The sequence below is a fragment of the Canis lupus genome, chromosome 6 (genome assembly GCF_011100685.1).
Source record: "Canis lupus familiaris isolate Mischka breed German Shepherd chromosome 6, alternate assembly UU_Cfam_GSD_1.0, whole genome shotgun sequence".
NCBI classification, from domain to species: Eukaryota; Metazoa; Chordata; class Mammalia; order Carnivora; family Canidae; genus Canis; species Canis lupus.
In genome coordinates, this window is record NC_049227.1 from 72,432,045 (window position 1) to 72,447,532 (window position 15,488).

General features: G+C 37.5%; 1 protein-coding gene across 1 annotated transcript in view; it reads right to left on the minus strand.

Moving 5' to 3' along the window:
* Positions 1-15,488, minus strand: part of TNNI3K (TNNI3 interacting kinase) — a 240,310-nt gene that overhangs the window by 32,823 nt on the left and 191,999 nt on the right. The window contains exon 21 of the mRNA XM_038541654.1: positions 4,597-4,706. Within this exon, the coding sequence (XP_038397582.1) occupies positions 4,597-4,706 (110 nt within the window). The remainder of the gene's footprint in view (positions 1-4,596; positions 4,707-15,488) is intronic.

Below are 15,488 nucleotides of genomic sequence, written 5' to 3' on the forward strand. Positions count from 1 at the left end.
ATCCTAGATCTTAAGTAGAGTTTTTTGTTTTTTTTTTAAACCTGTTATTTCTCTAGGAGAAAAAAAAAAAATTAAGGATTTCCAGGGGTGGTAGGCAATTTCTGTGAAACCTGTTAAATCCTCTAAATCCACTAGGTGGGGATGTCGGCTTCAATCATTTTAGAAGAACAAATGGGGCTTCAAGATCCACACAATGGATCCCGAACAAAGGGAATTTTAACAAGCTTTACTGACAATCGTTATTAACTTAAGATTTTGAAAACTGGATAACCTTTTAGTGTGTTTAGCTTTCAAGGTTTGATCTCTTGAGTTTAGCCTGTCACTATTGTTTGGTGTGAGTACTCCTCCTTGTGTATTAAACAAGGAATTAAACGTCCTTATAAATACGAGATTTAAAAGCAAGAGTAGAACCAGCATCGCTCATTCAAAGCCACGCTTATTGGAATGATACAGGGATACCCCACACAATTGTGTTTTTGATAACCCAGTAAAACCTTGAAAGCATACTTTCATGGTAGAGGATATTACAGTGTTTTACATTTCCCGGTAGGGAAAAAAGGTAGTACTTTCTCTTCCTCTATCTATATCCATTTTTACATATTCTATACATTTACATAGTTTCTAATATATTTTTATACATCAGTATCTTTATATCTACATTCGGCAATATCGTCAAGCTTCAAAGGCTAGAGAACAACGTAAATATTGCTTACACGCCCCACCTAGCCTGTTTTCTTTCCTGTTGAGAATTGCCAGCAAATGATGTAACTTTCTTATTTTGAAACTCCCTAACCTTATTCCCTCTCTTCTTTCTGTTTTCTCCCTGGATTCAAAATTTCCTTGCTTTTAACTCCAACTCCTCTCCCCTCTATTTTTGCTCAGCCTCTCTGCCTGAGCTTAGCTCCTGTGCCATCTGTCTGCCTCCCTTGATCCCACTTCATTTGGTTAAGCGCCTTTAAGGTGAGAAGAGCATCTATTGCCAACTTCTTGAGCAAGAACTTTATTCTAATTGACAGTTCCCTCAGTTTTGCAGACCAGGTTAGGTGGTTTTGTTTTGTTTTGTTTTGTTTTTTATCTCTTGGTAGCTATCTTTCTTTTTCCCTTTTTCTTTGATTTTTCTTTCTTTTATTTTAGGCACCTTCACTTTACTGCAGAGCGCTCAGCTTTGTTCTCCTGTCACTGCCAACAATATCCTGATACCTAATGGCCCAACGATTACTCTGGTCACTAGGATTCTCAGGAGGCAGGGATGACAGCTCTCCTGGGCCCCTTCCTCTTTTCCATTTCCTAAATCCAGTCTTTCACCTCTTTAGGATGTTGTTTCCTTTCAAGTAGTTCTCCAGTTTACCCTTGCTCCTGAATCCCCATGGTAACCATTGTAGTCTTTGTGTTGTAATCAACTGGATTAATGCAATAGCAGCCCAGCTGGACGCTTTGACTTCAGTGTCTGTTGCTCCCGTTTCAGCCCACTAGTTCTCTGCTTTTACTGGGCACAAATCGCCTGAGGTGCTTGTCAAATGCAAAGTCCCAGGCTCCATCCCAGACATTTTGATTCAGTAGATTTAGAATAGGGCCCCAGAATCTTCGTTTGAACAAATACTGCCAGGTAAACTGGAGCATGTAATGTGCAGCCCCCACGTTAAGAAACAATGCCCAAATATCCCAATCACACTAGAAGAAAATCAGTGCCTGTCTCACTATAGGAACCAAATATAATTCTTTGAGTAAGTTATCAAATTCAGATGAATTTTCAAAAAGTATATAGTTTTATCCTATCTCTGCACGCTTTAAAGACAAAAGCATAACTGCCTAGGATTTCATAACCAAATTCCCTATTCTGGTTTCCAAAGCTTTCCGAAATCTGATCTAATAGGACTTTTTTTTTTTTTTTTTCCACCTCTCACCGTTTTCCAACCAGCATTTCCCATTCCCTACAGGCTGCTGTTCTCACTGTCCGCTTCCATCTTTGTAGGTCTTGACCAGAAAGACACACATAGGAGATAATATTGTGCTTCAAATTCAAGGAGTGAGGCAAAGGCAAATATGAAAGAAAGAATGAGTGGTGAAGTTGGTAAGCTAGAAGCAAGGACCAGGAGAGCTTGGTGTTAGGGTCTTAGAGCTAAAGATGAACAGCGGCTGCAACGTTCTCCTAACTGATCAGTCTCTCCCTCGTGTCCTTTCTCTCCATGAACTTGCCCATGTTCTCTTTGCTTGGACCGTTTTTTCTCTCTCCCCAACCCGTCTTCATTCAGCAAACTTCTATTTATGCTGCTGGTCTCAGCTCAAGTCTCACTCCTTCCAGGAAGCCTTTCCTGACCAGCACTACCTCTTTGTCCCTCACCTGTCAGTTCCTTTAGTGTGAATTCTCATCTCATCTGATTTCCCTTATTTTGGCTTATAACCATAAAATCATAAAATCATCAATGTGTTTATTCAGTTAATCCCTATTTGGCTACTAGGCCTCACTTAGGCGCCATGGAGAGCGCGTCTCCATTGAATCCCCAGCACTCGTTCCTGGGGCTGTGGATGGTAGAGACTCAATAAGTAATTGCTGAAGAAAGAATGAAAAGTAGCCTATTGTTTCCTTGTCCTCACCACTGAGCCTAGTCCCACGGTGAAGATCTTACTGGGCACTGTGATGAATTCTCAGGAACATCACTTCCAGCAGCTCGGCTTCATAATGCTGAGATGATACCATGGCCAAGCCAGGGCCCACCTGACTGGTAAACCCAGATGTAGCCAGTCAGAGACTGCTTCCCTCATCCTTCTCTCTGAATTGCGTTCCCAGAGCCCAGGCCCTGGACTGATAGGTTTTGCAGCTTAGGAGTAAGCTAAGCACTGATTTTTGGCCTTGTAGTATTTTTTTTTTTTTTAAACCTTAAATGTACCGTCCCTTGGCCCTAATCTGGTTCTCTTATTTCCTAACCGGTTATTTGTGACATCCATTCTAACCCCCCTAAAATGCTTTTAGAAGTTCCTAATAACTTGCTTTTATCTCCAAATGAAAACTTCCATATGTCCCTTATTTATAATCATAATCATGAAGAACCTATTAATAAAAGCAAAAGGGATGTCCTTGGCTGTTTTTTAAGTTATACTTTATGTTATACACACCAAAGAGAGAAGGAAATTCCGAATTAGCTTTTCTGACACGCTTACTCCTAGAAAATATGCCTGACATTCATATTGAAAAAATAAGGAAAGCTTTTCCCAAACGATTTTAAGTCCTATAATTTTCAAGACAAAGTTTTGGGACACTGAGATTCAGATGAGGGGATTGGAAGCTTTGATAAGCAACAGTTGTACTCACTCATTTACTTAACAAATATTTTTGAACATCTACTGGGTGTGGTTATAGGTGCTGGGGTTACAGCAACGAACAAAACGAAACAAAAAAGTCCCTGCCTTCTGGTAGCAAGAGCAGATTCGACACCAATAAATACAAAATCTGTCAAATGGCATGGTCAGGAGAAGAGGTTATTTCTTTTGAGATTATTCAACCCACATGCCATAATAATCTTTATTTTTCTTCTTAAGAGTCTCCATGTACATTTGCGGGGTTGTGTAATAACTTGGCCTGACTTTTGCCTTTGGGGAACTTCACTTTCTCTTTCCGAAATCTGTTTTTTTTTTTTTTTTTTAATTTTTTTTTTTTTCTCTTTCCAAAATCTGGACTGGGGCTCATCCTATTTCTCCTTTGGTGAGGTACTTCCTGAGTTAACAACAGCTACACTTTTATGAGCTATTGTGAACTAATTCCCTCTGCTCAGAGCAAAAGAATCAACATGGGCTGATGTCAAAATACAAGGATTTCAACAGACGACAAAACCTGCTGGCAGGGAGATTCTTAGACATGGTACTAAACTGTGTTATTGGGAGAGCAGTTGTGGAGTCTCCTTCTTTGTCATTCTCTAAGAACGAAGTAGACACTAAAATGCCTGGTACCCTAAAGAAGAGTCCCTTCCTGTAGACACGTGGTCTGAGGGTCTTCATTTTGGGATTATATGAGTGCTACGTGTAATAGTCTTAGATCTATGATCGTATTGTTTTTTTTTCAGTTTACATATCCTACTTTATTTACTCCTTCCGCAGCATCTATTCTTCCATCTGTGCTCCTCACCACCTTATCACAGAGCCACTCAGAGAGTTAGGGGAGGACCCCTGTCCTCCTGTGTGAGCCCGTGCTACTAAAGACCACTTGTCACGGGGTCTTTGCCTGAAGGTCTGCCTCATGGTGAAAAGCCACATAAATCCATCTTGTGCCAAACTTCTTTCTTCAGAAAATGACTAAGTGTGGTTCAAGTGTAGTAGTTAATAAAATTGCAGCTGAGATGAGACTGTGAGTCATCTGTCATCCCCCGGTCTCTCTTTTGCTAATCAGTTGTGAGAAACATTTTGAAATCAGAGAGCAGCAGCAAAGAAATATGAGATACTCAGACTTCTTGAAGCAATTAGAGACTAAAGAGCAGAAGGCAAATCAGTCTTCCTGCCTTGACAGTCTTAAAATACACACTGAAAGTAGACTTTGGAGTTACACTACTTGTGACAGATTTTGACCATAAACACATTTTCTAAGAGGAAATAAAAATTACTCACTTCAGGACATGCATTCCACCCTCGCATCAGCAGAGATGATATGGGCTTGGGAATGGAATAGCCAATGGGAGGTCTGAGATGGTGGTAAGCCATGTCTGCTGCAGCAGCCGCTGCAAACCAAAGGATCACGTCAGTTTTGAAATTCACATATTTACTTCAAGAAACATCTGAACAGACAAAAAAAGTCATCAGAAATCAATCTGTAAACATTAGCAGAGATTTAAAGCTAGCTCTATGCTATTTTTTTAATCCTTAAACAAAATGTTGGATAATTTGATACCGTAGGTTTATCATTGTTCATTCATTCAGTTGTTCATTCAACAAATTGTGAGCAGAGGGGATTTATCAGGATCAAAAAAACATGCAAAAGAACATACCGATAGCAAGCGGTTTGGTGTGTCTGGAGTATAGGGTATATATGTGACATTACAGGAAGTAAAGAGTGAAAGATTGCACGGTGTCATAAATCTCGGGCTAAAAAGCTCATACTGTACGTGGCGAGATGTGGGGTGCCACTGGACTTTGCAATTCTGAAAGTACCCATATCACTTGGGCAATATAGATTCTTTTTTAAGCTTAACTACCCTTACTGGTTATAAGAATGTTGGGATTTTAATATTTAATATTTGTAAAGTAGTTATTATTTGCTAACCTTTGTTAGATACTTCAAATGCATCATTTTAGCTGATACTCCTTATTGACTCAACTCCCTAGAGTTACCTTCCTGCTGGAATTTCTGAATTTTGCTCATCTCAAACTCCAAATTACAGTGTTGTGATTCTTGGGTCCTCACTATAGATTCCTGACTGTTGCACATTGTCCTGTTCTGCAGCCAGGGATTTCTATAGCTCCCCTGGAAACTAAGTTCATAGCTACTTTCATTGAACATATTTTGTATAAGGCCTCATGGGAGGTACACACATAAGCTTTTTCAAATCTCCTAACAATTATGCAACGTAGGTATGACTCAAAAAAAAAAAAAAAAAAAAGAAGGTATGACTCTGTGTGTATGTGACCTAGTTTTTAATTTGTGAAAAAATTAAAAATAATTAGTAGTTTGTGTAGCCTCTTGTTCCAGATTCCATGCCCTCGCCAAACACTTCACATTGAAAATACTTTGTGAACAACACATGAAGCTCTTTTTATTCCTCACAAAAATTGCTCCGCAACAGTGGGAGGATAACGTCCCAGGACATTGACCTCCTATCTTTTATTTATTTATTTTTAGAGATGTGATGACCTCCTATCTTTTAGATTGTGATGTCATCAACACCTGTCTGTACCTTAATAAGGTTTGAGGCATGACCTACAACTACTACCTCTCCTCCACTAAAGCTTCCGTTCTGTTTATAGATCTACTAATCTAGTGAAATTATATGTAATGTAACTTAATCAACATTTTGCTTTATGGATCCGTCAGAATTACTATCTAATTTTGACAAATGTTAACATTTATTCCTGTTTTCTCTAGAATTTTAGAAACATAATTCGAATAAAATCTTATTCGGAGAGGACGGTTGTTAAAATATTTGAGTACCTCTTATATATTTTTTGTATCATTGAGCTCATGCCCAATCCGATATACAATTATGTAAAAGATTTTTCCTCTAAATATCAACATTTTTCCAAGTTATCGAAACTTCAGGTTAATGTATCTCTAATGATTCTGTATTCACTATGATTTACTTAATCATGCCTCAATTTTAGGTTGTTCAAATTTGGGTATAAATACTTCAAAGTGTAATTTCTTCAATATTTTGAAGTTTTCTCATCTTATGAAAGATTTTGCTAATATGAGAGGTAAATATATCAGCTCATTTCTTGTTTAAATTTTGTTCTTTGATAAGCAGTGAGGCTTAGTATTTTACCAGATATTTATTGGTTATTTGTATTTAAAATTTTAAGTTTGTTTTCTTGGCTGCCTGGTGTTCTAATATTTCCTTGCCGTAGAAGTTGTAATTGTACAATGGTTCCAGGCTGAGGGCAGAGTCAGGAATTCCATTTCTGCTTTTGTGTTCAATGCCATTTGTAGACTATTTGCATTGTCACATTTGCCAACCGTTTCTAGCCACCCTCAGCTATTTTTATAGTTGCCTACACTAAGAAAACAAAGAAACAAAAGACTGGTCATAACATTTTTAGCAAACTTAACACGATGTACAAAATGTGTCTTTCGTGTCACAGAAAACTAGGTTTGTTAGGTTTCTTCCATTGGCTATTCTTGACTATTTTTAATTCTTTTTGGAATGAGGTAAATAAATAAGCAAATGGATTAACTAATGCTTAATGATCTTTGATCTTCAAACTCTATTCTTTCACCTTATGACCATTTGGATATTGTTGAGCTGGTGCAGCTATAAGCACATAAGCCAGTGTAGTGAACACATTTAAACTAATTATACATATCCTAATGGGCGGGGAGGGACTATTCATAAAATGAGTTAAACTCAGATGCAGGTGCCAAATGTCTCCTTTGAAACCCTTTTAGACTCTGATATCAAGTCTATAAAGTTACTTGTTTGCTTCTTGGCATGGTGTCTGGAAAATCAGTTTAAGATGAACGATATCTAATTCTTCATTATTCAAAGTAGATTCTGCAAGGCCTTGGCATCTCCTTCTCCCTTTTGCTTTGCGCACTCTTGGCAGTGATACTACTCATTAGCACCTCCGCCAGAAAGTGGGCAATGCAACATGAGGGGTCGTGGAATTGAGATTTGTCGCCTTTGAGATTGCTTTGTCAGTCTTGCCTAAGTAGCCATGCTACACTAACAGCTGGGAAATTTTCTGGTATTCCAGATTCAGGAAAGACACTGTTAGCCCATTAATCAATTTTTTACCTTGATTGCTACATAAAATATGTTAAATGATTTATGTACATGCTGGTTTCTACCTTTCCAAGTGAAACTTTGCTATTAAAAGAAAATAAGGCTAAATTTAAAAGGATCAATAACTATTTATTGAGCATCTACCGTTTCTCCAGCACTGTGATAATTACCAATGATTTAGTGAAACTTGTAATCTAGATTCTAGGGTAGGACTGTCTAATAGAACTTTTAACAATGATGGAAATGTCCTGTGGTGTTCAATATGGTAGCATACGGCTATTAAGTGCTTAAAAGGTGGCTATTAAGCACTAAAAAGGTGTGACTGAATAACTGAATTTTTACTTCAGTTTCAATTAATATAAATTTAAATTTAAATAGCCACATGTGTCTACTAGCTTCCACAGTGGACTGCACAATTCTAGAGCATAGCTTTTCCCCACTTCCATTATCTGGAATGAGACTTATTAAATACATTTTTGTGAGTCAGCCTCAAAGGTTTATATAACCATGGTGTTGATTTGTGGATTCAAGTTCTTTATTGTTTATTAATACTTTACCAAAAAAATATATATGACTAGAGCTTGTCAAAAGGCATTCAGGGTAATATGTGATAATCTTCATTCTTTTATTCATGTGACTGAATGTACTGAACATTCCATGTGAGTGATAACAAGCTAAGAAAAAAGAAGTACTGGGCTTCTCAAAATATTTGGCAAATGAATGAATAATTATTAAAGACATGATTTACTGGATTTTCATTGCTTTTTATGGTTCAGTCACAAATTCAGAAAAGTGATCCTTTTTTCCTGAAATGTTCTTTCGTACCCTCTTTTCCTACATTATGTCTACTGTCACTTAGGTCTTGGCTTAAAGAAGTGTCTCTGGGTGCCCTTCCCACGTACTCTCACAGCGCCTGGTACTACAATAGTATATATTATATTATACTTAATTGCTAATTTATTTCCTTGCCTCTGTAAATAGATCATAAGCTCCTTGAGGTCAGGAACTGTGTCTTTCTACCATTGTATCTCCTGTGTTTAGCACGATGACAGGTAATTAGTAGGTATCCAGCTGATGTGCTTCAAATGAATCAATAAATGAGGGAGTTTAAAATATGATTTCACTGGAAATAATACAGGTCCTGGTACAGAGAACTCAGTAAACATTTATTGTGCAAATGAATAAAGATGCTAGATCAATGTCAATTAATATCTTGCTCATTATTATGTCTTTAGGACAGAGCACAATGCCTAGTCACCAAGAAACACTATAGAATGAATATAATGTCTAGTGTAATATTCCATTGTGACACAATTAGATAAATTATTGAGATCTGGTGGCATATTTAGTTCATAATCTTATCTTTTGTTCAGAACATCTGGGGTGAGGGCTTCTGTAAACTAAAACAGTTTAACTATTAAGAAATGCCCTTAACACAAACATTATATGGTTTCATTCATTTGGGGAATATAAATAATAGTGAAAGAGAATAGAGGGGAAGGGAGAAGAAATGGGTAGGAAATATCAGAAAGAGAGACAGAACATGGAAGACTCCTAACTCTGGGAAACGAACTAGGGGTGGTGGAAGGGGAGGAGGGCGGGGGGTGGGGGTGAATGGGTGACGGGCACTGAGGGGGGCACTTGACGGGATGAGCACTGGGTGTTATTCTGTATGTTGGCAAATTGAACACCAATAAAAAATAAATTTATTATTTAAAAAAAAAGAAATGCCCTTAACAAGGAAATGTGGGGCCCAATTTCCAGTTTGGCTTTGCTTTTAACTCTATGAGAGATCCTAACTAAGCTAATTTGCCTCTGTGAGTATTAATTTTTGTACATGTAAGATGAAGAAGTGAGGACACAGTGTAATGGTGATAAGCATGGGCTTTGGGGTCAAGGAGCCATGCATTTAGGTCTTGACTATACCTCTTACTAGTGTGTGATATTGAATGAATATATATATATATATATTCCAGAAAGACACAGTTCCTGACTATATCTATCTATCTATCTATCTATCTATCTATCTATCTATCTATCTATCTATATCTATCTTATCCTAAAAGAACCAAAACCATAGGTTATTAGAATTAAAGGTGATAGTATACAGAGAGCATCTGGTACATTGTTGGTTCTCAAAAAGTGTTAGCTGTTGCTGTTGCTGTAATCATTATCATCTACAGAGCTGAGGGTTTCACTGATCCCTTTCAGCCTGAATCTAGAAAACTAGATATCAAAGACATTGTATATCTTCTCTTCTCTTTGGACCAGAAATCACAGTTCCTTTTGAGGTTTTTTCCTGGGAGTATGAATAACAAGTACAAGATTGCATTGAGTTACTGCAAATTACAAGGCTACAAACCATTTCATCTGTCACCAGCCCCAGCTCATAATGTAATATGGCCACTGTGGAGAGGATGACTATGCAGCTCTTCATGGTGAATTTAATTAGCTATATTGCTTATGGATAAATTGGTGCTAGATTCTGAATTCCTAAATTAAACTATCACTCTTATGTTTTATAAAAATAAATCTAGGCATTCATATAAAAAAGAGAGCAATAAAGTACAATATTTTATTTGTAAGCTTTGACTAAGATAAAACTGCTAGAATATATATATATATTTTCATTTTTGATTGTACGTATGTGTGTTCTAAAAAAACCACAATTGATTCTACCTCATTGTTTTTATGGGTTGGGCTGTGGTGAAACAAAGCAAGTGTGGACTACTCTCCCAGCAAGAGCGGAGACACATTCTTTGTTAAACTGACACTTTTCAATGATGTATCACCAGAGCATATAGCATCTGAGAGAGACCATGAGATTGCAATCTTGAGATTGCACTAAGAATGGCTTAATTTTTTAAACCACATCCCATTCTCATTACAGACTGTCAGAAGAATAGATTAATTTGCACCAGTGTCTATTCTCATTGCAATCTTTGTCAGTGTAATGAAGTATTGGAATGTTAATATCAGCTATGTTCATAGAAATACCACCAATCCATTGGACCGATTCGATCTTTCCAGTGATCTGTGTCGCGATTGGCTGGCTCTACTCTTCTCAGTGATAAACTGATAAAGATTAGCACAGCAAACACAGGATTTCGGAACTTTAGCTCACTCCTATTTTCCCACCACATCATCAATGTGCTTATGGCTTTTGTGATTATTATATTTAGGGTGTTTAGGATCCTGCTCATAGGTGGAGAACATAATCATCTAATATTTAAACAGAGGGAGCAAACACAAATGGCTACAAATACGAGATCCTGTGATACAACTGTGTCTCTAAATGTACTTAAATTCTTATTTTTTTTTTTACAATTATATGTGAGACCAAAATTTGCAAGCCATATTTGGCTCCTGTATTATACTTTGCAACTCTGAGTTAAAACGTCAATATGAAGTCTCACCAAAATCTGGCTAGAATAAATTGGCAGATGTTCTTAATTTGCTGCCACATCCGAGACTTAGATACAGCTTGGCATGAAGGAATCCCAGGACAGAGTTGAGTCTCCTTGTGAACCAGCTGGCATCACACAGGAAAACAAAAGGAAAACAAGAAGCTTTCTTCTTTGGCCTCGAACTATAATCTGAAAGTGATCCACAAAATGTGGTATCTGGTTAGGAGGGAATGAGATTCAATGAACTACATATTGATGGATTAATTTATCCTAGATTTCTTCTTTAGTTTTTCATAATATATCAGAGGAGACAGACCCAGGAGAGATATAAAATCTGGGAAGCAGGTGTCGGTTTCTTTCTCTGAAATGTATCCAGTACAGCTCTTGTTTGCCAGGTCATACCAGCGCCTTTTGCATCTTGCCTGGTTCTTCTCTCTCTGCTTGGTTTCACACCTTGGCTCCTTCTCTCCCTAATCTTGTCACTTCTCTCACAAATCTGCTTTCTCCCTGGATTCATCATCCTCCTGCTGGCTGGGCCAGAAGCCTGGAAGTTATCCCTGACTCCTCCCTCCCTCTTGTGCTCCCACCTCAATTCATGGGCAAGTCCATTCAAATTTCCCAACCAGCCTCTCCTTTCTCTTCTAAAGCCACTACCCTAGTTAAGGTTTTTATTACATTCTTATCTAGACTACCTCATCTCCTTGCCCCTGGTTTCAAGCCTCTTCAATCCAGACTTTGCTTTGTAGCAAGAGGGAACATTTTAAAATAGTAATAGCATTGTATTATTGCCCTGCTTAATCTCTTGCAGTGACTTTCACTGTGGACACACAAGGCCCATCACCATGTAGCACAAGTTTCACTTTTACAGCATGTGTCTTGTGATGGATTCCCTTGTGTTCTCTGGTTCATCCCTATTGAATTATTTGTGCATCTCTCATGACTCTGTACCTTGCCCATCCTCCTTTCTGTTGCGACTCCTTCTCTACTTTCCCACTATTCACCTATTTAATTAGTTTTCACTTGGCAGTTCAGCTCTCGTCTCTTCTCAGATTCCTTCTCTGATACCATCTTCCCATTTTTCACAGTCTGGGCAGGAGACTCCTCCAGGGAACATCCTTAGCCCTCTGCTTCTCTCTACTTGGCACTTAACCTCTGCTCTGTACTACGAGGGCCTGAGCAATTCCCTGTTCTTCTCTGTTTTCCTCTTAACTCAAATCCAGTTCCCAGTCAGAGGAGCACTCAATGATAGCTTAAAGATAATAATAATAGCTAAGATTTATTGAGTGCTACCAATCTCCAGTGACCATTCCAACGTTTTTGAGGTCTTATTGATATCCTCATTTGAAAAATAATATGGGGGATCTCTGGGTGGCTCAGCGGTTTGGTGCCTGCCTTTGGCCCAGGGCGCGATCCTGGAGTCCCGGGATCGAGTCCCACGTCGGGCTCCCGGCATGGAGCCTGTTTCTCCCTCCTCCTGTGTCTCTGCCTCTCTCTATATATCTACCATAAATAAATAAATAAATAAATCTTTAAAAAAATAAAAATAAAAATAAAATGAAGCATAGTTAGGTTAAGTAGCTTGCATACAGTTTTAAGGCTCATGTTCTTACACAGTATGCTGATTCTCTTCAGTCCATATAGTGTTAGTGTGAGCAATGTTTTCTTAAAAATTGAAATAATTGCTGACATTTAAAAACCTTTTGATTTTTTTCTTTCTTTCTTTTGATTTTTTAGATTTTTTTATTTATTTTTTTCTTTCTTTCTTTCTTTCTTTCTTTCTTTCTTTCTTTCTTTCTTTCTTTCTTTCTCTTTCTTTCTTTCTTTCTTTCTTTCTTTCTTTCTTTCTTTCTTTCTTTCTTTCTTTCTTTCTTTCTTTCGAGAGTGCCAGCATGGAGGCATGAGGGAAAGGGAGAAAAAGAGAATCTTAAGCAGGCTCTGTGTGCAGTGCAGAGCCCAACACAGGGCTCAATCTCACAACCCTGAGATCATGGTCTGAGCCAAAATCAGAAGTCAGAGGTTTAACCAACTGAGTCACCCAAGCACTCCAAACATTTAGATTTCTAAACAAATACACAGAAATTAGGGTATATGGTAACAGTGAGCAGTGATCCCTACATTCCTGCATGCCATTGCTTGGCTAGATTTGGGTAGCAGCTATCCCCTTGAATCAGAGCAGGTGATTTCCTGTCCATTACACTGTCCTGTGTCAAGCATTTGCCTATTTCCTCTGGTCCTTTGGGCATTTGATCTCAGGTGACTATAGGATGTTGGATGTGATGGCTTTTGGTCCTTTCTAAACCTGAGATTAAATTTGAACATGCCCTATGCAAAAGAGACTCTAACTCCAAGTTATTCTCAATGCAAACCCATCACTTGCATAGGAGTCAATGCCAACATTTGTGTTCCACTTTTGTATTTCTCCCAGGAGATAGGGAACTACTAAATCCAGAAGGATGAGCCATGTGTAATGTTGCTACTACCATAATTGATAATGCTGTCACACATTGTAGTCATGGATTTGTTCCTCTTTGTAAATGGCTAATATGTAGCTTATATTGAATCTGATGCTTCACATAATTTATTGCTGAACATATGCTAGATTGCCTAACCACTGCAATGATATAAACAGTCTCATTTCTTGATGCATGGTCACTGTCCAACTTTAAAAAATTCAACATCTATCATAAACAAACTCTCTTTCCAATAAAGTACTGTAAATTCTAATATCTGGGATATTGGAATCAAGTTATTCTTAGGCAAGACTTGTAACTGTTTTATTATATAATATTCTCTGTCTAAAAAGGGTAAATATTTCTGGGGGGTCCATGACAGAAGGGATCTTTATCTCTTTGAAATATTCACTGTATAACTAGCAAAGGATAATGCGGTAGAGAAAATTCCAAAACTGTAGGAGTAAAATATGATAAATACTATAATAAATGATGACTTGGGGCATGGAGGAGACTGAACTAACTCAATATTAGAGAATTAAGGAAGATGTTTTGGGAAGAAGTGATATTTAAGATAAGATCTTAAAATTAATTAGGGTTCATACGATGAAAAGTGAGCAAGAATGTCTCAAAGAGACCAATGTGTACAAAAACAGAGAAGTGAGAGGAAACACGTCACGTTGGGGAAGAGAAATAGTGTCTTGTGGCTGAAACATAAATGAGAGACTGCAAGTGGTGTGAGGCTTTGTAAATTGTTTCAATAAATTTTGTTTTTATCTTAAAAGCAAAGGGAAAACCTTGGAAATTTTAAAGAAGGAAGGCCAGATGACCTAACTTGAGTTTTTAGAAAGCTAAGCTTAGCTATGGTATGACAACTGGTTAAAAGAATATGACAAGAAAACCTAGAGATGAGGACACTATTTAAGATACTGTGCAGAGTTCTACATGTAAAATAAGGAAGTTGCAGTGGGAGAGGGAGATAAGGGGAAAGATTCAGGAGATATTTAGAAAGTAGAACCGAAAATACAGAGATGAGTGAGGAAAACATGAGAGGAAGGACAGGAGGAATGAAGAAAAGGAGGAATAAGAAGAGTTACAGATGACTGGACTTTTTATATGGGCTTTCTGCAGAATGAGTGCCACGTAAGTATAGAATCCTAGGAAGTCCTGACCTTGTGTTACACTTTGCCCTCATCTCTCATCTTACAGTTGCGGACAGTTTTCAGTTTATGAAGGTCAGTTGAAAATATCATTTCATGTGATCCTCACAGTAACCTTTGTGGAGTCATCATCAACTGTATTTCCAGGGAAAAAGTTTGTAAAGGGGCCAGAAAAAATAGGACACATGGAAGGAAGTAAAAGATGGCTACAGTGGCTGGAGGACAGGACAGAAAATGATCTGGGCAAGGTCAGAGATACAGAATCATGTAGAGTTGTTCAGGGCATATTAATAATTTTGAGATTTAATTCTAAGAACACAGGAAGCTTTTGGATGATTTTAAGCAATAGTGACATAATTGGTTTTATGTTAAGATACTATTCCAGTAGATCTATAAGGAGTGGAGAGGAAGTGGAGCAGAATGAAGGGAAATAAGTCAAATGACTATCTCAGTAGTTACAGTGATAAAGATGGCAGCTTTGACTAGCATGATGATGGGTGAAATTTTGAAAAGGGATAGATTCGAGATACATAGCTCATCACTTTTGCTTTTGTTCATTGTTGTTCACCACAGTCTTTGCTTGTGCAAGAAGGCAAGAAAAAGATATAAAAAGACATACAGATTAAAAAGAAAGTTTTCTTTATTTACAGACTACAAAATAATCTATGTGGAAAAACCCAAGGAATGTAGACAAAAGCTTCTCGAGTGGATAAGTAAATTTAGCAAATTTGTAGAATAGTAGGTTGATATTCAAATATTAATTATATTTCCCTTTTAGCAAAGAACCCTTTGAAATAAAAAATAACATTTATAATAGTATCAAAACACAAAATGCATAGAGATAAATCTAAAAAAATATTCGAGGTTTGTATGTTAAAAGCTACAAATATACTCATGACAGAAACTAAAAAAGACCTAACTGAAGGGAGAGTTATACCATGTGGACTGATCAGAAGATTCAGTATGCTTAAATTGTTCCTCCCAAATTGATCTATAAATTCAATGGGATCTACCCATCTCCCTAAAATTCCAGTGGGCTTTTTTTTTTTG